Source organism: Somniosus microcephalus, chromosome 18 (genome assembly GCF_052327205.1).
Source record: "Somniosus microcephalus isolate GS21.2 chromosome 18, FLI_Smic_1.0, whole genome shotgun sequence".
In the NCBI taxonomy this organism is placed as follows: domain Eukaryota; kingdom Metazoa; phylum Chordata; class Chondrichthyes; order Squaliformes; family Somniosidae; genus Somniosus; species Somniosus microcephalus.
Genome location: NC_141004.1, coordinates 9,262,590 through 9,287,450, shown reverse-complemented (window position 1 = coordinate 9,287,450; position 24,861 = coordinate 9,262,590). Strand labels below are relative to the sequence as shown.

General features: G+C 51.8%; 1 protein-coding gene across 3 annotated transcripts in view; it reads left to right on the top strand.

Annotated features, from left to right (window-relative positions):
- LOC147105012 (RNA helicase MOV-10-like) overlaps window positions 1–24,861 on the top strand; it is a 95,266-nt gene that overhangs the window by 65,143 nt on the left and 5,262 nt on the right. For all 3 annotated transcript variants that reach the window (XM_086011012.1, XM_086011011.1, XM_086011013.1), the window contains 9 exons: window positions 413–510; window positions 8,026–8,145; window positions 10,622–10,730; window positions 13,234–13,351; window positions 16,466–16,657; window positions 18,225–18,299; window positions 19,452–19,577; window positions 22,531–22,619; window positions 24,560–24,678. In XM_086011012.1, the coding sequence (XP_085867138.1) occupies window positions 413–510; window positions 8,026–8,145; window positions 10,622–10,730; window positions 13,234–13,351; window positions 16,466–16,657; window positions 18,225–18,299; window positions 19,452–19,577; window positions 22,531–22,619; window positions 24,560–24,678 (1,046 nt within the window). The remainder of the gene's footprint in view (window positions 1–412; window positions 511–8,025; window positions 8,146–10,621; window positions 10,731–13,233; window positions 13,352–16,465; window positions 16,658–18,224; window positions 18,300–19,451; window positions 19,578–22,530; window positions 22,620–24,559; window positions 24,679–24,861) is intronic.

The following is a 24,861-nucleotide window of genomic DNA, read 5'->3' as shown; positions in this document are numbered from 1 at the left end:
GGAAACGGAGTTTTGTGGTGGGGATCGAAGACGGTGGCTTTGGTCTCCCTGCTATTTAGTTGAAGGAAATTTCTGCATAGTCCAGCGCTGGATGTCGGACAAGCAGCCAATGGGGTCTCGGAGACCTGTACAGCAGTAGACCCACCGAGGACGGTGTGTGAATGGACAGCAGACCATAAATAATCCCCGGTCTCTCCCTCTCGTCGAAGGGGGCGCTTTTCCAGCTGATAGATCAACAATTTGGGGAGGCTTTGTGTCTGGCACACGGGGGGATTTACCAAGAGCTGACCTGGTGTTGAGCTACACATGTGTGGATGGAGCGTGTGAAAGTGTAAACACGTGCAGGGTGTGTGGGGGGGGGCAAAGATCGCAATACATTTCACTGATATTTTATTTTATATTTTAAAAACAGGTTGGCCTCCGCCAATTTTCCATCTGGTCATTTTTCTCACGTGTTCATTGATGAGGCTGGACATGCTGTCGAACCCGAGAGTATCATCGCTATTGCGGGTAATGTGTATCCGCTGCTTTTCCCTGATTCATTACCCCCGCTTTCTCCCACTCCTCCTCTCCACCCCCCCCCCCTCCATAATTCTGTAATGTTATTGCTGTTCCAGCAGTCCTAGAATCAGGACAACATCTGGATTTGAGGCCGAGACGCCTGACTGCTCGATTTTAAAATTCTCATTCTTTTCAAATCCCTCCATGGCCTCGTCTCCTCCCTCTCTCTCTAACCTCCTCCAGCCCCACAACCCTCCACGATCTCTGCGCTCCTCCAATTCTGGTCTCTTGCTCTTCCCCGATTTTAATCGCTCCACCATGGGTGGCCGTGTCTTCAGCTGCCTGGGCCCTAAGTTCTGGAATTCCTCCCAAATCCTCTCTCCACCTCTCTCCTCCTTTAAGACGCTCCTTAAAACCTACGTCTTTGAACCAGCTTTTGGTCATCTGCCCTAATATCTCCTTATGTGTCTGTGTCCAATTTTGTTTTATAATCGCTCCTGTGAAGCGCCTTGGGACATTTTACTACATTAAAGGCACTGTATAAATTGTTGTTGTTGTAAAATTCAGTTCACAGGAGCCCGTGCATTGAATTGGTGGTCTTGCTCAGGATAGCTGGCATTGTAAATAAAATGTCTCACTGGTGCAGTAGAGAGAGCTCTTCTGAGACTGATGTTACGGTAAATCGGTGGGACAGTGTAGAGGGAGCTATACTCTGTATCTAACCCGTGCTGTACCTGCCCTGGGAGTGTTTGATGGGACAGTGTAGAGGGAGCTTTACTCTGTATCTAACCCGTGCTGTACCTGCCCTGGGAGTGTTTGATGGGACAGTGTACAGGGAGCTTTACTCTGTATCTAACCGGTGCTGTACCTGCCCTGGGAGTGTTTGATGGGACAGTGTAGAAGGAGCTTTACTCTGTATCTAACCCGTGCTGTACCTGCCCTGGGAGTGTTTGATGGGACAGTGTACAGGGAGCTTTACTCTGTATCTAACCGGTGCTGTACCTGCCCTGGGAGTGTTTGATGGGACAGTGTAGAAGGAGCTTTACTCTGTATCTAACCCCGTGCTGTACCTGCCCTGGGAGTGTTTGATGGGACAGTGTAGAGGGAGCTTTACTCTGTATCTAACCCGTGCTGTACCTGCCCTGGGAGTGTTTGATGGGACAGTGTAGAGGGAGCTTTACTCTGTATCTAACCCGTGCTGTACCTGCCCTGGGAGTGTTTGATGGGACAGTGTAGAGGGAGCTTTACTCTGTATCTAACCCGTGCTGTATCTGCCCTGGGAGTGTTTGATGGGACAGTGTAGAGGGAGCTTTACTCTGTATCTAACCCCGTGCTGTACCTGCCCTGGGAGTGTTTGATGGGACAGTGTAGAGGGAGCTTTACTCTGTATCTAACCCCGTGCTGTACCTGCCCTGGGAGTGTTTGATGGGACAGTGTAGAAGGAGCTTTACTCTGTATCTAACCCCGTGCTGTACCTGCCCTGGGAGTGTTTGATGGGACAGTGTAGAGGGAGCTTTACTCTGTATCTAACCCCGTGCTGTACCTGTCCTGGGAGTGTTTGATGGGACAGTGTAGAGGGAGCTTTACTCTGTATCTAACCCGTGCTGTACCTGCCCCGGGAGTGTTTGATGGGACAGTGTAGAGGGAGCTTTACTCTGTATCTAACCCGTGCTGTACCTGCCCTGGGAGTGTTTGATGGGACAGTGTAGAGGGAGCTTTACTCTGTATCTAACCCGTGCTGTACCTGCCCTGGGAGTGTTTGATGGGACAGTGTAGAGGGAGCTTTACTCTGTATCTAACCCATGCTGTACCTGCCCTGGGAGTGTTTGATGGGACAGTGTAGAGGGAGCTTTACTCTGTATCTAACCCATGCTGTACCTGCCCTGGGAGTGTTTGATGGGACAGTGTAGAGGGATCTTTACTCTGTATCTAACCCGTGCTGTACCTGCCCCGGGAGTGTTTGATGGGACAGTGTAGAGGGAGCTTTACTCTGTATCTAACCCGTGCTGTACCTGCCCTGGGAGTGTTTGATGGGACAGTGTAGAGGGAGCTTTACTCTGTATCTAACCTGTGCTGTACCTGCCCTGGGAGTGTTTGATGGGACAGTGTAGAGGGAGCTTTACTCTGTATCTAACCCATGCTGTACCTGCCCTGGGAGTGTTTGATGGGACAGTGTAGAGGGAGCTTTACTCTGTATCTAACCCGTGCTGTACCTGCCCTGGGAATGTTTGATGGGACAGTGTAGAGGGAGCTTTACTCTGTATCTAACCCGTGCTGCACCTGCCCTGGGAGTGTTTGATGGGACAGTGTAGAGGGAGCTTTACTCTGTATCTAACCCCGTGCTGTACCTGCCCTGGGAGTGTTTGATGGGACAGTGTAGAGGGAGCTTTACTCTGTATCTAACCCGTGCTGCACCTGCCCTGGGAGTGTTTGATGGGACAGTGTAGAGGGAGCTTTACTCTGTATCTAACCCGTGCTGCACCTGCCCTGGGAGTGTTTGATGGGACAGTGTAGAGGGAGCTTTACTCTGTATCTAACCCGTGCTGTACCTGCCCTGGGAGTGTTTGATGGGACAGTGTAGAGGGAGCTTTACTCTGTATCTAACCCGTGCTGTACCTGCCCTGGGAGTGTGTGATGGGACAGTGTAGAGGGGGCTTTACTCTGTATCTAACCCGTGCTGTACCTGCCCTGGGAGTGTTTGATGGGACAGTGTAGAGGGAGCTTTACTCTGTATCTAACCCGTGCTGTACCTGCCCTGGGAGTGTTTGATGGGACAGTGTAGAGGGAGCTTTACTCTGTATCTAACCCCGTGCTGTACCTGCCCCGGGAGTGTTTGATGGGACAGTGTAGAGGGAGCTTTACTCTGTATCTAACCCCGTGCTGTACCTGCCCTGGGAGTGTTTGATGGGACAGTGTAGAGGGAGCTTTACTCTGTATCTAACCCTGTGCTGTACCTGCCCTGGGAGTGTTTGATGGGACAGTGTAGAGGGAGCTTTACTCTGTATCTAACCCGTGCTGTACCAGCCCTGGGAGTGTTTGATGGGACAGTGTAGAGGGAGCTTTACTCTGTATCTAACCCGTGCTGTACCTGCCCTGGGAGTGTTTGATGGGACAGTGTAGAAGGAGCTTTACTCTGTATCTAACCCGTGCTGTACCTGCCCTGGGAGTGTTTGATGGGACAGTGTAGAGGGAGCTTTACTCTGTATCTAACCCTGTGCTGTACCTGCCCTGGGAGTGTTTGATGGGACAGTGTAGAAGGAGCTTTACTCTGTATCTAACCCGTGCTGTACCTGCCCCGGGAGTGTTTGATGGGACAGTGTAGAGGGAGCTTTACACTGTATCTAACCCATGCTGTACCTGCCCTGGGAGTGTTTGATGGGACAGTGTAGAGGGAGCTTTACTCTGTATCTAACCCGTGCTGTACCTGCCCTGGGAGTGTTTGATGGGACAGTGTAGAGGGAGCTTTACTCTGTATCTAACACGTGCTGTACCTGCCCTGGGAGTGTTTGATGGGACAGTGTAGAGGGAGCTTTACTCTGTATCTAACCCGTGCTGTACCTGCCCTGGGAGTGTTTGATGGGACAGTGTAGAGGGAGCTTTACTCTGTATCTAACCCGTGCTGTACCTGCCCTGGGAGTGTTTGATGGGACAGTGTAGAGGGAGCTTTACTCTGTATCTAACCCCGTGCTGTACCTGCCCCGGGAGTGTTTGATGGGACAGTGTAGAGGGAGCTTTACTCTGTATCTAACCCCGTGCTGTACCTGCCCCGGGAGTGTTTGATGGGACAGTGTAGAGGGAGATTTACTCTGTATCTAACCCCGTGCTGTACCTGCCCTGTGAGTGTTTGATGGGACAGTGTAGAGGGAGCTTTACTCTGTATCTAACCCCGTGCTGTACCTGCCCCGGGAGTGTTTGATGGGACAGTGTAGAGGGGGCTTTACTCTGTATGTAACCCGTGCTGTATCTGCCCTGGGAGTGTTTGATGGGACAGTGTAGAGGGAGTTTACTCTGTATCTAACCCGTGCTGTACCTGCCCTGGGAATGTTTGACGGGACAGTGTAGAGGGAGCTTTACTCTGTATGTAACCCGTGCTGTACCTGCCCTGGGAGTGTTTGATGGGACAGTGTAGAGGGAGCTTTACTCTGTATCTAACCCGTGCTGTACCTGCCCTGGGAGTGTTTGATGGGACAGTGTAGAGGGGGCTTTACTCTGTATCTAACCCGTGCTGTACCTGCCCTGGGAGTGTTTGATGGGACAGTGTAGAAGGGGCTTTACTCTGTATCTAACCCGTGCTGTACCTGCCCTGGGAGTGTTTGATGGGACAGTGTAGAAGGGGCTTTACTCTTTATCTAACCCGTGCTGTACCTGCCCTGGGAGTGTTTGATGGAACAGTGTAGAAGGAGCTTTACTCTGTATCTAACCCGTGCTGTACCTGCCCTGGGAGTGTTTGATGGGACAGTGTAGAGGGAGCTTTACTCTGTATCTAACCCGTGCTGTACCTGCCCTGGGAGTGTTTGATGGGACAGTGTAGAGGGGGCTTTACTCTGTATCTAACCCGTGCTGTACCTGCCCTGGGAGTGTTTGATGGGACAGTGTAGAGGGAGCTTTACTCTGTATCTAACCCGTGCTGTACCTGCCCTGGGAGTGTTTGATGGGACAGTGTAGAGGGGGCTTTACTCTGTATCTAACCCGTGCTGTACCTGCCCTGGGAGTGTTTGATGGGACAGTGTAGAGGGAGCTTTACTCTGTATCTAACCCGTGCTGTACCTGCCCTGGGAGTGTTTGATGGGACAGTGTAGAGGGAGCTTTACTCTGTATCTAACCCGTGCTGTACCTGCCCTGGGAGTGTTTGATGGGACAGTGTAGAGGGAGCTTTACTCTGTATCTAACCCGTGCTGTACCTGCCCTGGGAGTGTTTGATGAGACAGTGTAGAGGGAGCTTTACTCTGTATCTAACCCGTGCTGTACCTGCCCTGGGAGTGTTTGATGGGACAGTGGAGAGGGAGCTTTACTCTGTATCTAACCCGTGCTGTACCTGCCCTGGGAGTGTTTGACAGGACAATGTAGAGGGAGCTTTACTCTGTATCTAACCCGTGCTGTACCTGCCCTGGGAGTGTTTGATGGGACAGTGTAGAGGGAGCTTTACTCTGTATCTAACCCGTGCTGTACCTGCCCTGGGAGTGTTTGATGGGGCAGTGTAGAGGGAGCTTTACTCTGTATCTAACCCATGCTGTACCTGCCCTGGGAGTGTTTGATGGGACAGTATAGAGGGAGCTTTACTCTGTATCTAACCCTGTGCTGTACCTGCCCTGGGAGTGTTTGATGGGGCAGTGTAGAGGGAGCTTTACTCTGTATCTAACCCGTGCTGTACCTGCCCTGGGAGTGTTTGATGGGTCAGTGTAGAGGGAGCTTTACTCTGTATCTAACCCGTGCTGTACCTGCCCTGGGAGTGTTTGATGGGACAGTGTAGAGGGAGCTTTACTCTGTATCTAACCCGTGCTGTACCTGCCCTGGGGAGTGTTTGATGGGTCAGTGTAGAGGGAGCTTTACTCTGTATCTAACCCGTGCTGTACCTGCCCTGGGAGTGTTTGATGGGACAGTGTAGAGGGAGCTTTACTCTGTATCTAACCCGTGCTGTACCTGCCCTGGGAGTGTTTGATGGGACAGTGTAGAGGGAGCTTTACTCTGTATCTAACCCGTGCTGTACCTGCCCTGGGAGTGTTTGATGGGACAGTGTAGAGGGAGCTTTACTCTGTATCTAACCTGTGCTGTACCTGCCCTGGGAGTGTTTGATGGGACAGTGTAGAGGGAGCTTTACTCTGTATCTAACCCGTGCTGTTCCTGCCCCGGGAGTGTTTGATGGGACAGTGTAGAGGGAGCTTTACTCTGTATCTAACCCGTGCTGTTCCTGCCCTGGGAGTGTTTGATGGGACAGTGTAGAGGGAGCTTTACTCTGTATCTAACTCGTGCTGTTCCTGCCCTGGGAGTGTTTGATGGGACAGTGTAGAGGGAGCTTTACTCTGTATCTAACCCGTGCTGTACCTGCCCTGGGAGTGTTTGATGGGACAGTGTAGAGGGAGCTTTACTCTGTATCTAACTCGTGCTGTACCTGCCCTGGGAGTGTTTGATGGCACAGTGTAGAGGGAGCTTTACTCTGTATCTAACCCGTGCTGTACCTGCCCTGGGAGTGTTTGATGGCACAGTGTAGAGGGAGCTTTACTCTGTATCTAACCCGTGCTGTACCTGCCCTGGGGGTGTTTGATGGGACAGTGTAGAGGGAGCTTTACTCTGTATCTAACCCGTGCTGTACCTGCCCTGGGAGTGTTTGATGGCACAGTGTAGAGGGAGCTTTACTCTGTATCTAACCCGTGCTGTACCTGCCCTGGGAGTGTTTGATGGGACAGTGTAGAGGGAGCTTTACTCTGTATCTAACCCGTGCTGTACCTGCCCTGGGAGTGTTTGATGGGACAGTGTAGAGGGAGCTTTACTCTGTATCTAACCCGTGCTGTATGTGCCCTGGGAGTGTTTGATGGGACAGTGTAGAGGGAGCTTTACTCTGTATCTAACCCGTGCTGTATGTGCCCTGGGAGTGTTTGATGGGACAGTGTAGAGGGAGCTTTACTCTGTATCTAACCCTTGCTGTACCTGCCCTGGGAGTGTTTGATGGGACAGTGTAGGGGGAGCTTTACTCTGTATCTAACCCGTGCTGTACCTGTCCTGGGAGTGTTTGATGGGACAGTGTAGAGGGAGCTTTACTCTGTATCTAACCCGTGCTGTACCTGTCCTGGGAGTGTTTGATGGGACAGTGTAGAGGGAGCTTTACTCTGTATCTAACCCGTGCTGTACCTGCCCTGGGAGTGTTTGATGGGACAGTGTAGAGGGAGCTTTACTCTGTATCTAACCCATGCTGTACCTGTCCTGGGAGTGTTTGATGGGACAGTGTAGAGGGAGCTTTACTCTGTATCTAACCCGTGCTGTACCTGCCCTGCGAGTGTTTGCTGGGACAGTGTAGAGGGAGCTTTACTCTGTATCTAACCCGTGCTGTTCCTGCCCTGGGTGTATTGATGGGACAGTGTAGAGGGAGCTTTACTCTGTATCTAACCCGTGCTGTACCTGCCCTGGGAGTGTTTGATGGGACAGTGTAGAGGGAGCTTTACTCTGTATCTAACCCGTGCTGTACCTGCCCTGGGAGTGTTTGATGGGACAGTGTAGAGGGAGCTTTACTCTGTATCTAACCCGTGCTGTTCCTGCCCTGGGTGTATTGATGGGACAGTGTAGAGGGAGCTTTACTCTGTATCTAACCCGTGCTGTACCTGCCCTGGGAGTGTTTGATGGGACAGTGTAGAGGGAGCTTTACTCTGTATCTAACCCGTGCTGTACCTGCCCTGGGAGTGTTTGATGGGACAGTGTAGAGGGAGCTTTACTCTGTATCTAACCCGTGCTGTACCTGCCCTGGGAGTGTTTGATGGGACAGTGTAGAGGGAGCTTTACTCTGTATCTAACGCCTCATGTTTCCTGTTCAAGGATTGCTGGACGCGATGAATTTAGAAAGCAACAGGGATGGTGGACAGCTGGTCCTGGCCGGAGATCCGAAGCAGCTGGGGCCGGTGTTGAGGTCCCCTATCGCCGTCCGACACGGACTGGGTAAGTGTGGATTGGGACTCTGAGTTTCTCTGTAGAAAGTGTAGAAAAAAGAAAGAACTTGCATTTCTATAGCGCATTTCACGACCTCAGGACATCCCAAAACATTTCACAGCCAATGAAGTACTTTTTGAAGCGAAGCCACTGTTGTAATGTAGGAAACGCGGCAGCCAATTGCGCACAGCAAGCTCCCAGAAACAGCAATGTGACGATGAGCAGATAATCTATTTATTTTAGTGATGTTGGTTGAGGGATAAATATTGGCCCAGGATACCGGGGAGAACTCCCCTGCTCTTCTTCGAAATAGTGCCATGGGATCTTTTACATCCACCTGAGAGAGCAGACGGGGCCTCGATTTAACATCTTGTCCGAAAGACAGCACCTCCGACAGTGCAGCACTCCCTCAGCACTGCACTGGGAGTGTCCACCTCGATTTTTGTGCTCAAGTCTCGAGCGGGAAATTGGGACAGGTGACCAAAGCTTGGTCAAAGAGGTAGGTTTTAAGGAGCATCTTCAAGGAGGAGAGAGAGGCGGAGAGGTTTAGGGAGGGAATTCCAGAGCTTAGGGCCCAGGCAGCTGAAGGCACGGCCACCAATGGTGGAGCGATGGAAATTGGAGATGTGCAAGAGGCCAGAATTTGGAGGAGCGCAGAGATCTGAGGGTTGTAGGGCAGAAGGGGTTTACAGAGATAGGGAGGGGGCGAGGGCCGGGGAGGCATTTGAACACCAGGATGAGAATTTTAAAATCGAGGCGTTGGTGTACCGGGAGCCAGTGTAGGTCAGCGAGCACTGGGGTGATGGGCATCGTTCCCGCTAGGCTGCGTGCAGTGAGCGGTCCTGCGCAACCCGCCCACCGGCTGTTATATAGGTGAAACCGCACATACGCGAAAATTTGAATGGGCCGAACAGCCAGTTAAAGGGACTGCGCACGGGGGAAAAAAAAATAAGAGGGAACATTGGTGATGGGTGAACGCTCCTAATCTGTTTGCCGCTCGGTCCCTCCTCTCCTCTGTGATGCCGGTTGGGGTGATTTATTACTGTAAAGGTGCTGTACGATTGCAAGTTACTGTTGCTGCTCCTGGGCACTGTGCAGGTCCAGGGAATGCCACGTTGGCGAGAGCACACTTGGCATGTTTCTGGGTTGTAAATACTTTGGCCCAGAACTTGCAGTCAGCAGCGAAGCGAAGACGCTCTCCCCTGGCCCCAACATAGGCTTCGCCCAAAGATCTCACCATCTCCGCGTCGAGGAGTTCGGATGCTCTGACCCATAATTCAAATCAATGTCGTATAGTGGGAATCCCCGAGCACGAGCTGCTGCCACGGCAACAGGCTATCTAAGCAGCCAATCAAAACGCACAATTCTCACAAACCGGGAACCAGGAAGTGAGTAAGCTCCTTTTGATTCTGACCTTTTAAAAATGTTGAGAGCGCGCAAAACAAAGATTGGGGCTCTCACATGGGGCAAACCTGAAATAAAGACGAACAAACCTTTGTTTTTTAATTTTGCGTGTGCTAAATCCTGAAGTTGCGATCAGTTTCAAAGGCGGAATGACGGTGAACACTGTCTGTTCGCTCGCTGTCATCAGGACCGCAAATCCAGGGTCTTTGTAACAATGGACGTGTTGCACACATCACGAGTTTAGCTCCCGGTCCCGCCAGTTCTGTACTCGCCAGTCGCTGTTCTACTCACAGTTCTGTTGTTCTACTCGCCTCGCTGTACAAACACTCTGCCTTTTAAGCGCTGACTGTTTTTTGAGAAGCTTGGTGCAGGGAGGGTCCATTGAGCGGCACAGTGCTGGTGTGGGCCTGTGGCTGTCTGTGAGCTGCAGTGACTGTCTGGGCCGTGTCAGCTTTATTTGATCCACGTACTTGAGGCTCTCCGCTGTGTGATGAACCTCTTGTGCATTGGGTTGACTCCGCTGTGATGAGGGGCAGGGAGCATGGCCCAGCTCACTGGCACCTCCTAGTGGCCAGTCACACACAAGTTCTCTGGCATTTAAACAGCGCTTCTAACGCAGTAAAACGTCCCGAGGCGCTTCACGGGAGCGACGATCAAACCAAGCTTTACATCGAGCCGCAGAAGGAGATATTAGGGACAGGTGACCAAAAGCTTGGTCACAGAGGTCAGTTTTAAGGAGCGGCTTAAAAGAGGAGAGAGAGGTAGCGAGGCGGAGAGGTTTAGGGAGGGAATTCCAGAGCTTAGGGCCCAGGTAGTGGGGCGTGCGCAAGAGTCCAGAATTGGAGGAGCGCAGAGATGGTGGAGGGTTGCGGGGCTGGAGGAAGATGGGGAGGGGCGAGGCCATGCAGGGATTTGAAAAGGAGGATGAGCGTTTTAAAATAGGGACGTAACTTGGGAGAAAAACGAAGCCATTTTTAGACCGAATCTAAACCTGCTTTTCGACCCATGTTCTTGAGTTTGGAGGGAAGCCTGCTCACAGTGTGTAGGCGACAGTCGTACAGTAATTCACCATGTGTTTCAGATTTGTCTTTGCTGGAGAGGTTAATGAATGAGAACACCCTTTACCAGAAGGACCCGGACACCGGCAACTACAACCAACATTTCGTCACCAAGCTTCTCCGCAATTACAGGTGAGACCCGTGTCTGCTGAGGCCAATGTGCCCGATAGAGTGATGGTCCATCTCCCGTCCTACCTGGGTCAGGGGCATCTGACCCTCTGACCCTCCCTTCCTCGCCCCTTGCTCGGGGTACGGTTCCAACCGGCATCAGTCGCTCTCCAGTGCTTCCGCCCAAGTGATCACTATATTTAAGTTATTGAACCTTTGCTGTTGTGTTTTCTCGCAGGCAATTCGACTGCAGTGGGCATCGCAGCCAAAACTGATCCCATTTCTCCCCCTTTTCCCTCCACGCCCCCTGCACTTTTCCAGCACCTTGTGCTCTTTCTGCCACCCCCCCTACCCCCGAATTAGTTCCCTTCTGTCCAGGAGATGCTGAGTGTTGCTGGGGTACAATTCCACAGGTAATGGGGAGCTCTCCATTACCTCAACCATTCTTTAAATGTGAACCTGGATTGAGACTTTCAATGGGGCATTGGACCATAAGAACGTAACATAAGAATTAGAAGCAGGGTAGGCCATACGGCCCCTTGAGCCTGCTCCGCCATTCAATAAGATCACGGCTGATCTTCGACCTCAACTCCACTTTCCCGCCCGATCCCCATATCCCTTGATTCCCCTAGAGCCCAAAAATCTATCGATCTCAGCCTTGAATATGCTCAACGACTCAGCATTCACAGCCCTCTGGGGTAGAGAATTCCAAAGATTCACCACCCTCTGAGTGAAGAAATTCCTCCTCACCTCGGTCCTAAATGGCCGACCCCTTATGCTGAGACTATGGTGGACATCACACACTCCTGTCCTATTGTCGCGTGATGTCTGCCAGACACTCCACCAGCAGGGCTGGGGGTCTTGGTGGATTTTTTCAACCCCCCTCCCCACCCCTGCTCTCTAACCCAGAGATCAGTTAACTCGTGAAGGACCAGGACCAGGGCTGGAACCTGGGGCTTTCCAGGGTTGTATTGACTCGCTGGACAAACTTCCTCGGCCATTGGAGAAGCGGTTTTGCCGATTGTCAAGATCCTCGTGACTGACTTCCAGAACCTTAATGCAGAGCAAGACTGCTTCTTCCTTTGCCTCTGAAATTAAATAATTTACCTCCACTGTTTCACTAAATACTTAAGGAAACTTAACTAATACTTTTAACAAAAGAAAAAACAAGCTTAAATCATAGAAACTTAAGGCACAGAAGGAGGCCATTTGGCCCATCGTGTCTCTGCCTAATCCCACTTTCTAGCTTTTGGTCCGACACTTCAAGTGCATATCCAAGTACTTTTTAAATGCGATGAGGGTTTACCACCCTTTCAGGCAGTGAAAAAAATTCTCCTCAACTCCGCTCTAATCCTTCTACCAATTACTTTAAATCTTTGCCCCCCTTGGTTATTGACCCCTCTGCTAAGGGAACTAGGTCCTTCCTATCCACTCTATCCAGGCCCCTCATAATTTTATACACCTCAATCAAGTCTCCCCTCCACCCCTCTGTTCCAAAGAAAACAACTCCAGCCTGCCTAATCCAAAAGTAATACAAGGTCAAACTTAATGCTTCTGAATGGACCAACAGTGCTTTTTTTCCCCCCAATTCATTTGACTTTTGACCAACCGAACTGCATTTCTTTCAAGATTAAATGTACAAAAGCCAAGCTAACAAATCTTCCTGTTGGCTTTTGGTGGGGCGGGGGAGTGGGGGGTGCTACCTGCTCCATGAAGGTGGTGAGTTGAGCAGAGGGTGGGCTGAGGTTTAGATTGTCTAGGGGAGAGAAGGTGAGGTGCCACTGGGCTGAAAGATGCTATAACTTGGGACGTGGTCTGATTGACGTGCCTGAGTTGGCTTGGGAGAAGTGGGCCATTGGGAGGAGATGCCTTTGTTGGGATACAACGAGTGACACAAGATTGAGGCACAACTTGATCACGAAGTTAGCGGTGTCTGGGGAATAAACGTTGAGCAACATGATGGAGCTGTTGCCCCAATGAGTACCTACCTTCATTGGTCATCCACGGCCCTGTTGTACACTTGGAATAGGGAGGTTCCTTTCTGTGGGGATAGCTGCTCCTTTTCTGAGTTTAGAGGAAACGTAGGAAGCTGAGATGAAGAGACGCCCCCAGTCCCTGAGTATCTGAGATGGTGCTCATGGGACGGCGCTGTGTTCTAGTGCTCTCGTCGGAGGACGGTGAGGTCCCCTTGGATGAGTTCTACCTCCCTCAACAATGGGACTTGCTCGGCCTTGGAGTTAAATCGTAGAGTCGTTCATAGTACAGATGTTCATGGTGTATATAGGTCAATGGCAACTGTCATTGAATAACATAGATACATTCAAAGAGAAGCTAGATAAGTACATGAGGGAGAAAGGAATTGAAGGATATGTTGATAGAGTGAGATGGAGGGGTGGGAGGAGGCTCGTGTGGAGCATAAACACCGGCACAGACCAGTGGGGTAACTACTTTGTCATTGAATGGGAAACTCTTATTGAGCATAAATGTGGCTATTTGAAGTTGTGTCTAAGGTTGCTGTGTTTGTTAGGTCACATCCCACTATCCTGAAGACTCCCAATGAATTGTTCTATGATGAAGAGCTTGAGACGCACGCGGATCTAATAATCAGCCAGTCTTACTGCCAGTGGGAACATTTGCCAAAGAAGGTAAGCCTGGCGGGTGGAAGCATTTTCCCGATGTTTGGTTATTACCAGTAACACTTGCCACGCACTGGGCAAGTCTGGTGCTTCTCTCGATACACCGCTTCTGCAGGCTGTCTGCCAAGTTGTTGCTGTCGCTATTTGACTCCTGCTCCCGTATCTTGAGGGGCTCCTCTAACTCCCCTCGCTCTCCCCAACAGAACAGGAGAGTGAGACACTCCCCTAGATGATCGTCGTCTCGTCTCTAGTCCTGTGGGTGTGCTCCTTCTCTTGCTCGTGCAACACTCTCACTCTCTCTCTCTTGCTCTTGCACACTTTCTCTGGTCCTTGCTCATCTGAACTGTCCACTGTTGCTTTACATACGGCATCCTACGCGCACTCCTTTCTGTGTTAAAACCCGGACTCGTGCTTTCCCAGGACAAGAGAACGATGGAACTCCTTGCCCTCCGTCTCCCCTTCCTCCTCCAATCTACAGGCTTTCGAAATGCAAGCCTTGCCATCTCCTGCTCAATGCTTCCTGGTTTACCTGCTCTTTATTTCCTACTATTTTTTCCAACCTTGGTGTCCTGCACTCTGGGCCTTGGTCCTGCACTCTGGGCCTTGGTCCTGCACTCTGGGCCTTGGTCCTGCACTCTGGGCCTTGGTCCTGCACTCTGGGCCTTGGTCCTGCACTCTGGGCCTTGGTCCTGCTCTATGGGCCTTGGTCCTGCACTCTGGGCCTTGGTCCTGCACTCTGGGCCTTGGTCCTGCACTCTGGGCCTTGGTCCTGCTCTCTGGGCCTTGGTCCTGCACTCTGGGCCTTGGTCCTGCACTCTGGGCCTTGGTCCTGCACTCTGGGCCTTGGTCCTGCTCTCTGGGCCTTGGTCCTGCTCTCTGGGCCTTGGTCCTGCTCTCTGGGCCTTGGTCCTGCTCTCTGGGCCTTGGTCCTGCACTCTGGGCCTTGGTCCTGCACTCTGGGCCTTGGTCCTGCACTCTGGGCCTTGGTCCTGCTCTCTGGGCCTTGGCCCTGCTCTCTGGGCCTTGGTCCTGCACTCTGGGCCTTGGTCCTGCTCTATGGGCCTTGGTCCTGCTCTATGGGCCTTGGTCCTGCTCTCTGGGCCTTGGTCCTGCACTCTGGCCTTGGTCCTGCACTCTGGGCCTTGGTCCTGCACTCTGGGCCTTGGTCCTGCACTCTGGGCCTTGGTCCTGCTCTATGGGCCTTGGTCCTGCTCTATGGGCCTTGGTCCTGCACTCTGGGCCTTGGTCCTGCACTCTGGGCCTTGGTCCTGCACTCTGGGCCTTGGTCCTGCACTCTGGGCCTTGGTCCTGCACTCTGGGCCTTGGTCCTGCACTCTGGGCCTTGGTCCTGCTCTATGGGCCTTGGTCCTGCTCTATGGGCCTTGGTCCTGCTCTATGGGCCTTGGTCCTGCTCTTCAGTCTGAATATTTGGAATTTACAGCACAGAAACAGGCCATTCGACCCAACCGGTCCGTGCCGGTGTTTATGCTCCACACGAGCCTCCTCCCACCCCTCTTCATCTCACCCCATCAACATATCCTTCTATTCCTTTCTCCCTCGTGTGTTTATCGAGCTTCTCCTTAAATGTATCTATACTATTCGCCTCAACCACTGCCTGTGGCAGCGAGTCCCACATTCTCACCACTCTCTGGGTAAAGAAGTTTCTCCTGAATTCCCGATTGGATTTAGTGACTATCTTATACTTATGTCCCCTAGTTTTGGACTCTGCCACAAGTGGAAACATCTTCTCTACGTCTACCTTATCGAACCCCTTGCCTAATGTTAAAGACCTCCATCGGGTCACCCCTCAGCCTTCTCTTTTCTAAAGAGCCCCATCTGGTTCGGTCTTTCCTGATGGTTATAACCTCTGCGTTCTGGCATCATCCTTTTGAACAAGAAGCCCTCCCTCTGTTTGCTCAGCGACTTTCTCCAGCCTATAGCTGTCCCTCACTAACCAGGCTGGGGCCAGGTTCCTGCTGGTCTTTTTTTTAAAGTTCATTCTTGGGGAGGTGGGTGTCGCTGGCTGTGTCCATCTCCGGTTGCCCTGAGAAGGTGGTGCTGGTGGCGAGCCGCTGCCTTGCCGCTGGTGGTGAGCCGCTGGTGGCGAGCCGCTGCCTTGCCGCTGGTGGTGAGCCACTGGTGGTTTGATACAACTGAGTGACTGACTCGCGAGGCCACCTCAGAGGGCAGATGAGAGTCGGCCGTGTTGGTGTGGGACTGGAGTCGCCTATAGACCAGACCGGGGAAGGGCGGTGAACCAGCTGGGCTTTTACGACAATCCGATTGCCGCGCGGTCACTTTTACTGAGCTTTTGCAAATAATTTTTAACTGAATTCTAACTGTCAAACTGCCGATGCTGGGATTTGAACTTGCGCTCAGTTGAATGATTTCAGCAGGGCCGTGGTGGAAATGTTTCAATTGGAGACTCCCCTCCCCTGGATTAGGGAGGAGAAAATTGACCGAATGTTCACGCTTCTGATCACCATTCAGTGAGCATTGGATGGTGAGGATTGGGCTTTGCTGTGATCTGTGATCTCTCTTATCCCGGCCATCTCCCAAACTGTCAAATTTCTTGTTGCCGGTCATTGGAGAGCTCTTTCAAAGAGCTGGCACGGGCACGATGGGCCGAAAGGCCTCCTGTGCTGTTATCATTCTATGAATGCATGAAGGATAGCCACTTGACTGGGGTGTTGCAGGACATCCGATGCCTGCGGAACTCCACCTCCAAGTTCCTTCTCCAAGTCACACACCATCCTGACTTGGAAATATATCGGCCGATCCTTCATCGTCGCTGGGTCAAAATCCTGGAACTCCCTCCCTAACAGCACTGTGGGAGCACCTTCACCACATGGACTGCAGCGGTTCAGGAAGGCGGCTCACCACCACCTTCTCGAGGGGCAATTAGGGATGGGCAATACATTTCCAGCGACCCCCCACCCCCCCAACATCCCGAGAATTAATTATTTAAAAAAAAACTGTTCTCAAATGCGAGTCAGTGCCTTCAGGAGGGGAGAACTGGGGGATAAAAGTGGTAACTGGTCACAGAATATGGGGAATACTAACTGACCGCCTGCTGTTTAAATTGGATTTGAGATCCTGACATTGCATGTTTTGGAATTCCAGAATTTTCCACTAATCTTCCATGGAGTGCTGGGAGAAGATCAGAGGGAAGCCAGGAGTCCATCCTTCTTCAATATTGAGGAGATCAACCAAGTACTGTTCTACCTCAAGAGGCTGCTGACGGGTCAGGGGAAGAAAGGTCTCGCCAAGATTTCACCCAAAGAAATCGGGGTGATTGCTCCTTACAGGAAACAGGTTTGGAATGTCTACCTTCGGGGGAATGTTGTTAAATAACTCCTGGAGAACATCCAAGCAAAGGCTCGTCTGATCCCTTCTCGCCACCTTGCCTTCGACCTATCTCTGTCGCAACCTTCCTTGAGTCTTGTCTGTGGTCCGTGTACCATCCCCCTACACACTCACTGTGTTGAAATCGAGCATCATCGAACCTTCTCCCGAGTCTCGATTCCCCACCTTGAACCTCCAGAGTTGTGGAGTTCCTCCCCTTTCTCTCTGCGTTCCTCTTTCTCCTGTAACCCCCCACGGGCTGTTACAAACCCAAGTTTGATGTCTCCGTGTATTAGTCCCACTCCCCTGCTCCTTCCCCGTAGCCCCGTAAATTTGTCCTTTTCTAGTATTTTGAAAGTTACTATTGAATCTGCTTCCACCGCCCTTTCAGGCAGCGCGTTCCAGATTATCGTAACTCGCTGTGTATTTTTAAAAAAAAAGTCTCCCTTGTCTTCCCTCTGGTTCTTTTGCCAATTACCTTAAAGTACCTTTTAATTTAGAAAAACATTCAACAGTACATCGCAGAGATGTAATCAAAAAGTGGAGACCAGACCAAGGGAGGAGATGGGAGAAGGTGGTGTCTAAAAGCTTGGTGAAAGAGGTGGGTTTTAAGGAGGGTCTTGGAGGAGGTGGAGGGGTTTGGGGTGGGATCATCTGGAGCCTAGGCGGCTGAAGGAACAACTGCCAGTGGTGGGAAGTGTTGAAATGCGCAAGAGTCTAGAGTTGGAGCCGTGGTGTGGGGGAGGGAAGAGGGGTTGTAGGATTAAAGGAGACAGACACATGGCTGGATGATCAGGAGAGGGAAGCCTGCCTGATTTCCCCCTCTCTGCCGACGGGATGCTGAAACCAGTTGTGTAGCCCTGGTACCCGGGCTGGGATCTGCTAATTCGCCACCGGGACCTCATTGTACCTTTTTGATAGATAGTTGTTGGGTAAGGGTATTGAGGATTACAGAACCAAGGCGGGTAAATGGCATAAAGTCGCAGATCGGCCATGATCTAATTGAATGAGGGGTGACCTAATAGAGGTCTTCTAAAATTATGAAAAATTTTGATAAGAGTGGCTACAGAGAGAATGTTTCCACTTGTGGGGAAGAGCTTAACTAGAGGCCATCAATATAAGATAGTCACCAAGAAATCCAACAGGGAATTCAGAAGAAACCTCTTTAACCAGAGAGTGGTGAGAATGTGGAACTCGCTACCACAGGGAGTGGTTGAAGCGAATAGTATAGATGCATTTAAGAGGAGGCTGGACAAGCATATGAGGGAGAAGGGAATCGAGGGTTACGCTGATAGATTTAGATGAGGAAAGACGGGAGGAGGCTCGAGTGGAGCATAAACGCCGGCATGGACTGGTTGGGCCGAATGGCCTGTTTCTGTGCCGTATATCCTATGTAATCCTATGAATGGTGGAACAGGCTCGAGGGGCTGAATGGCCTCCTCCTGTTCCTGTGACCTTCAGCTGTTACCCGCTGGGCCACCAGAGGGAGCTTTGGTCTCCGCTGTTTCAACTGAAGATTGTTTTTTCCTCTCTGCAGGTGGAAAAGATCAGGAAAGCAATAACCATAGTGGACAATGAGCTGAGGGCCATGAACGACATCAGAGAGTTGAAGGTAAGCAATGCTGAGATGTGTTCCTGAAATGACTGGTAAGGTCGTGTTCCTTTCATGGACTGCTTTCTGCTTCCTCATTATCTGAAACCTGCAGACTGGGTGTTCTCTCTCTAGATTATATTATTTATATATACACTGACTAAATCCTATTCATTTTTGTCTGCCTGTCTGTGTCTCTGCGCCAATTGAAGAATTTCAGGGCCAGTGTGTCTACGTTTGACCTCCGGACATCCCAAACTGCTTTACAGCCAATGAAGTACTTTTTGAAATGTAGCCACTGTTGTAATGTAGGAAATACGGCAGTCAAATTGTGCACAGCAAGCTCCCACAAATAGCAATGTGATAATGACCAGATAATTTGGTTGAGGGATAAATATTGGCCAGGACACCGGGGAGAACTCCCCGTCGAAGAGTGGCCGTGGGATCTTTTACATCCACCTGAGAGCAGACGCGGCCTCGGTTTAACATCTCATCCGAAAGACGGCACCTCCGACAGTGCGGCACTCCCTCAGCACTGCACTGGGAGCGTCGGACTGGATTTTTGTGCTCAAGTCTCTGGAGTGGGACTTGAACCCAAGACCTTCTGACTCGGAGGCGAGAGAGCAACCCGCTGAGCCACGGCTGCACATATGTGAATGATGAGAATGAAGCATAGGACACGAGACTTGATCCTCATTCGCACTATAGTTTCCAAAGATCAGGTGGTATACTCGATGTACCAGAGGATGCCCCTAAGATTTACCAGAGAGCTTAAGATCTGGGCAACCCCCAGAAAAAGTTTTTAGCGAGCGCGGTTTGCCCGCTATATAAAGTGGACAGTAAATCCAAAAAGTGAAGTAACCAACATTTAAAAAAACAGGACCTCCCCTAATTGCTAGCAGTTGCACCCAGAATCTCTCCGCTCAGGTAATCGCACTTCAACGAGCTGATTTGAATCTAATCAAAGACCCAAGTTTGAAATCAGCAGAGCTTTTTAAATGATTTATACAGGATAAGAATTGAGTGAACAGTCCGTGTGATTTATATGATTTTAGCGGAGCCCTTGTATTTGACGCCTGTGATGATGGCAAATGGTTAATGCCGTTGGCCTGGGATGGGCACGGACGGTGTGTGTGGTGGGCACTGTGATCTCAGGTGTGTGTTGTACTTTAGGTGGGCTCAGTTGAGGAGTTCCAGGGACAGGAGCGGAAGGTCGTCATCATCTCCACCGTACGCAGCAGCTCCGACTACCTGCAAATGGACGAGGCATTCAACCTGGGCTTCCTCAAAAATCCAAAGGTACTTTATCACTTCCATCACCCCCCCCCCCCATCTCAACTCTCCTCTCCCCCCCCCCCCTCCTCAACTCTCCTCTCCCCCCCTCCTCAACTCTCCTCTCCCCCCCTCCTCAACTCTCCTCTCCCCCCCTCCTCAACTCTCCTCTCCCCCCCTCCTCAACTCTCCTCTCCCCCCCTCCTCAACTCTCCTCTCCCCCCCTCCTCAACTCTCCTCTCCCCCCCTCCTCAACTCTCCTCTCCCCCCCTCCTCAACTCTCCTCTCCCCCCCCTCCTCAACTCTCCTCTCCCCCCCCTCCTCAACTCTCCTCTCCCCCCCCTCCTCAACTCTCCTCTCCCCCCCTCCTCAACTCTCCTCTCCCCCCCTCCTCAACTCTCCTCTCCCCCCCTCCTCAACTCTCCTCTCCTCCCCTCCTCAACTCTCCTCTCCCCCCTCCTCAACTCCCCTCTCCCCCCTCCTCAACTCCCCTCTCCCCCCTCCTCCACTCTCCTCTCCCCCCTCCTCAACTCTCCTCTGCCCCCCTCCTCAACTCTCCTCCCCCCCATCTCAACTCTCCTCTCCCCCCTCCTCAACTCTCCTCTCCCCCCTCAACTCTCCTCTCCCCCCTCCTCCACTCTCCTCTCCCCCCTCCTCAACTCTCCTCTCCCCCCCTCCTCAACTCTCCTCTCCCCCCCTCCTCAACTCTCCTCTCCCCCCCTCCTCAACTCTCCTCTCCCCCCCTCCTCAACTCTCCTCTCCCCCCTCCTCAACTCTCCTCTCCCCCCCCTCCTCAACTCTCCTCTCCCCCCCTCCTCAACTCTCCTCTCCCCCCCCTCCTCAACTCTCCTCTCCCCCCCTCCTCAACTCTCCTCTCCCCCCCTCCTCAACTCTCCTCTCCCCCCCTCCTCAACTCTCCTCTCCCCCCCCTCCTCAACTCTCCTCTCCCCCCCCTCCTCAACTCTCCTCTCCCCCCCTCCTCAACTCTCCTCTCCCCCCCTCCTCAACTCTCCTCTCCCCCCCTCCTCAACTCTCCTCTCCTCCCCTCCTCAACTCTCCTCTCCCCCCTCCTCAACTCCCCTCTCCCCCCTCCTCAACTCCCCTCTCCCCCCTCCTCCACTCTCCTCTCCCCCCTCCTCAACTCTCCTCTGCCCCCCTCCTCAACTCTCCTCCCCCCCATCTCAACTCTCCTCTCCCCCCTCCTCAACTCTCCTCTCCCCCCTCAACTCTCCTCTCCCCCCTCCTCCACTCTCCTCTCCCCCCTCCTCAACTCTCCTCTCCCCCCCTCCTCAACTCTCCTCTCCCCCCCTCCTCAACTCTCCTCTCCCCCCCTCCTCAACTCTCCTCCCCCCCTCCTCAACTCTCCTCTCCCCCCTCCTCAACTCTCCTCTCCCCCCTCCTCAACTCTCCTCTCCCCCCCCTCCTCAACTCTCCTCTCCCCCCCTCCTCAACTCTCCTCTCCCCCCTCCTCAACTCTCCTCTCCCCCCTCCTCAACTCTCCTCTCCCCCCCTCCTCAACTCTCCTCTCCCCCCCTCCTCAACTCTCCTCTCCCCCCCTCCTCAACTCTCCTCTCCCCCCTCCTCAACTCTCCTCTACCCCCCCTCCTCCACTCTCCTCTCCCCCCCTCCTCCACTCTCCTCTCCCCCCTCCTCAACTCTCCTCTCCCCCCCACCCCCACCTTCAACCAGGAATAATCAGCTACGGGAAGATAAAAGCAAGAACCTGCATTTATATAGCGCCTTTTAGGACATCCCAAAGCACTTTACAGCCAATGAGGTACTTTTTGAAGTGTAGTCGCTGTTGTAATGTAGGAAATGCGGCAGCTGATTTGCGCACAGCAAGATCCCACAAATAGCAATGAGATAAATGACCAGATAATCTGTATTTTACGGATGTTGATTGAGGGATAACTATTGGTCAGGACACCGGGGCAAACTCCCCTGCTCTTCTTCGAATATTGGCCGTGGGATCTTTTACATCCACCCGAGAGGACAGACGGGGCCTCGGTTAATGTCTCCTCTAAAAGCCGGCACCTCCGACAGTGCAGCACTCCCTCAGCACTGCACTGGGAGAGTCAGCCTGCATTTTTTTGGGCTCAAGTCTCTGGAGTGGGACTTGAACCCACAACCTTCTGACTCGGGCGAAGGTGCTGCCCACTGAGCCACAGCTGGAGATAATGGGCTGGAAATTGCGGTCGGAGGCTTCCCGCGGGCGAACGCCTCCCAACCGCAAGTAAACTCCGCACCTACCCGGTGCCTCCGTACTTCGGACTCTCGCGGTCCTGGGCCTGCGGGCGTGCGCCTGCGGAGAGGCCCACGGATCCCAGGGGCGGGCGCGGTTCGCAAGCATCCCTGGGATCACATGGGCCGACCCACATGGGCCGACCCAACCAATGACAAAGGGGATTCCCATTATGCTGATGGGGGATTCCATTTACGAACAAAATCCCCATAAGCACAATAGAAATCACCTAAAAAAACACAATTTCCACAACACTGAGATAAAAATAAATGATCACAGGTTCAAAATTAATTAAAATACCATTTAGTTAAACATTTAAAACAAATATAATTTTTTAAAAAATAAACATTTTTAAAGGGGCCACAAATAACCTAAACTAAAAAAAAAAGTATTTAATATTTAATTTAAACCCTTATGCTGGTGAGAGAGACCTAAAGTTGGGCAAACTCTCCGCCAGCGAATGTCCATTTCCTGCGGATCGGTTGAGCTGAAACTTGACGGATCGCCGGTTCCAGGTTTTCGCGCATCACACGCGGAAACCCGGAACTTGCGAGGCGCTTACGACCCCTCACAGGCCCCGGAAAATCCGGGTCAATGTGTGTTTCTGTTGGATATCGATTGCGTTCTCTCTCCCTCCCACACTGTAGCAAGCTAGCTTGCCAAGAGTGCTGTGTGCAGTATGAGAATATTCATGAATGAATCTTGAGTAATCTTCCTCTCTCTCTTTCTCCTCAATAGCGGTTCAACGTTGCACTGACCAGAGCCAAGGCCCTGCTGATAGTGGTGGGAAACCCTATAATTCTTAGCAAGGACCCAAACTGGAACAGGTGGGTGAAATCTCTCCTCTCTCTCTCTCTCTGTTGCCCCGTACAATGTAGCTGGTGCCAGTGGTGTTGCCCACTGGGCCTGACCGGTGCCAGTTACTGCCGGACGCCTGGCCCGTTCGGGTGCTTTGCTTAAAGTCCGAGTGCTCCCAAGTCGTGCTGGTGGGTTCATGTGTTGTCGCCAGGGTCGCCGACCCTCCAGAGATTGGCCCTGGAGTCTCCAGGAATTGAAGATTAATCTCCCGGGCACAGCTGCCAGCAAAAAAACCCAGGGAGAAAAATCACAGGGGGCACTGAACAAAATTGTATGTTTTCATTTTCTTTGAACACTTTCGTTTATTAGTTGTAAAACTATTGAAGATGGGGAAAATTGTGGCTGTTTGATGGAGAGTCATCCTGATCGAGGTCTTTAAGATTATGAAGGGGGTTCGATAGAGTAGTGGTAGAGAGATGTTTCCACTTGTGGGGGAGACCAGAACTCGAGGCTCATAAATCGAAGCCGTACGATTGCAAGTTACTGTTGCTGCTCCTGGGTACTGTGCAGAGCCAGGGATTGCCACATCGGGTAGACCACACTTGGAGTACTGCGAACGGATCTGGTCTCCATATTACAAAAAAGACACCGCGGCACCGGAGAAGGTGCAAAAAAAGAAAGGTTTACTGGAATGATACCAGAACGGAGAGGTTCTACCTATAGAAGAGCAAAGACTCAATAGTCTGGGTCTCGAGAAAAGAGGAGACTGAGGGGTGACATGAGAGAGGCTTTTAAGATTCTGAAACGGTAGACGTACATCTGTTTCCGCTTCCACTTGAGACCAGAACTAGGGGGTCATCAATATAAGATCGTCACTGATAAATCCAACCGGGAATTCAGGAGAAACTTCTTTACCCAGAGAGTGGTGAGAATGTGGAACTCACTACCACAGGGAGTGGTTGAGGTGAATAGTATAGATACATTTAAGGGGAAGCTGGATAAACACATGAGGGAGAAAGGAATAGAAGGATATGCTGATGGGGTGAGATGAAGAGGGGTGGGAGGAGGCTGGTGTGGAGCAGAAACACCGGCATGGACCAGTTGGGCCAAATGGCCTGTTTCTGAGCTGTTCTGAATCACTTGTTGAATTGTCCCTGCTCGATGTGATGCTGAGCCAGACTGATCGGGAAGGTCATGAGTTTAGTCCTGGTCTGAGTTCAATCAGCTGGTCTGAGCTGGTGCAGTGGGGGTGATGCTACGGGTTAGCCTTCGGGCCATGGAGTGAAACACCAGTCTGGGTTTCTGTCCCTGGTCATTGTCCACTGGCTCCTGCTGGAAAATGCATGAGTGGGCGACGGGATTGGGCACGGCTGTGATTTACCCCTCCCTTCCCGCTGATTGGTCAAATACTTTCCGTTCAAACCCATGTGGCCACACGGGAGAGGCGCTCCGAGGGCAGCTGTTTAATGTTACCCCCAGCAGCAACAACTTGCAATTAGATACCATCCTCAACGTAGTAGAGTGTTCACAGGAGCGTTATTGGACTAAATTTGACAACGAGCCACATAAGGATAAATTAGGGCAGGTGACCAAAAGCTGGGTCAAAGAGGTAGGTTTTAGGGAGCATCTTAAAGGAGAGAGAGGCGGAGAGGTTTAGGGAGGGAATTCCAGAGCTTGGGGCCCAGGCAGCTGAAGGCACGGCCGCCTATGGTGGAACGATGAAAATCGGCGATGTGCAAGAGGCAAGAATTGGAGGAGCGCCGCGATCTCGGAGGGTTGTAGGGCTGGAGGAGGTTACAGAGATAGGGAGGGGCGAGGCCATGGAGGGATTTGAAAACAAGGATGAGAATTTTTAATTTGAGGCAAGAGTCACCCTCAGTGAGGAGGGAGCTAAAGAGGAAGAGAAATCTTTCGTACCTGTTTTGCCGTTTGGGTACTCCGCCTCTGATTCTGCGTGTTTCGTCGGCAGGTTCCTGAATTACTGCGTCTGCAATCAGGGCTATACTGGCTATGAGTATGAAAGTGATGACATCGAAAGCCACCTCATCGATCGCCTTGATCAGCTCAACCTGGAATCTGAACCAACAGGTGACATTTGGAGCTGCCATGAAGTGGCTGTATTATTCTTTCTTTCGTACAGTAGTAGCAAAGCAAATGAAATGTCAATATCGAAGTCAGATATCTAGGCCCAAGCTTCTGGTGTAACAGCGTGGATGTCTTGTAGGCTGCCTGGCAATTTCCTCTGAGGGCAGTGCTCAATGATGTGCTCCA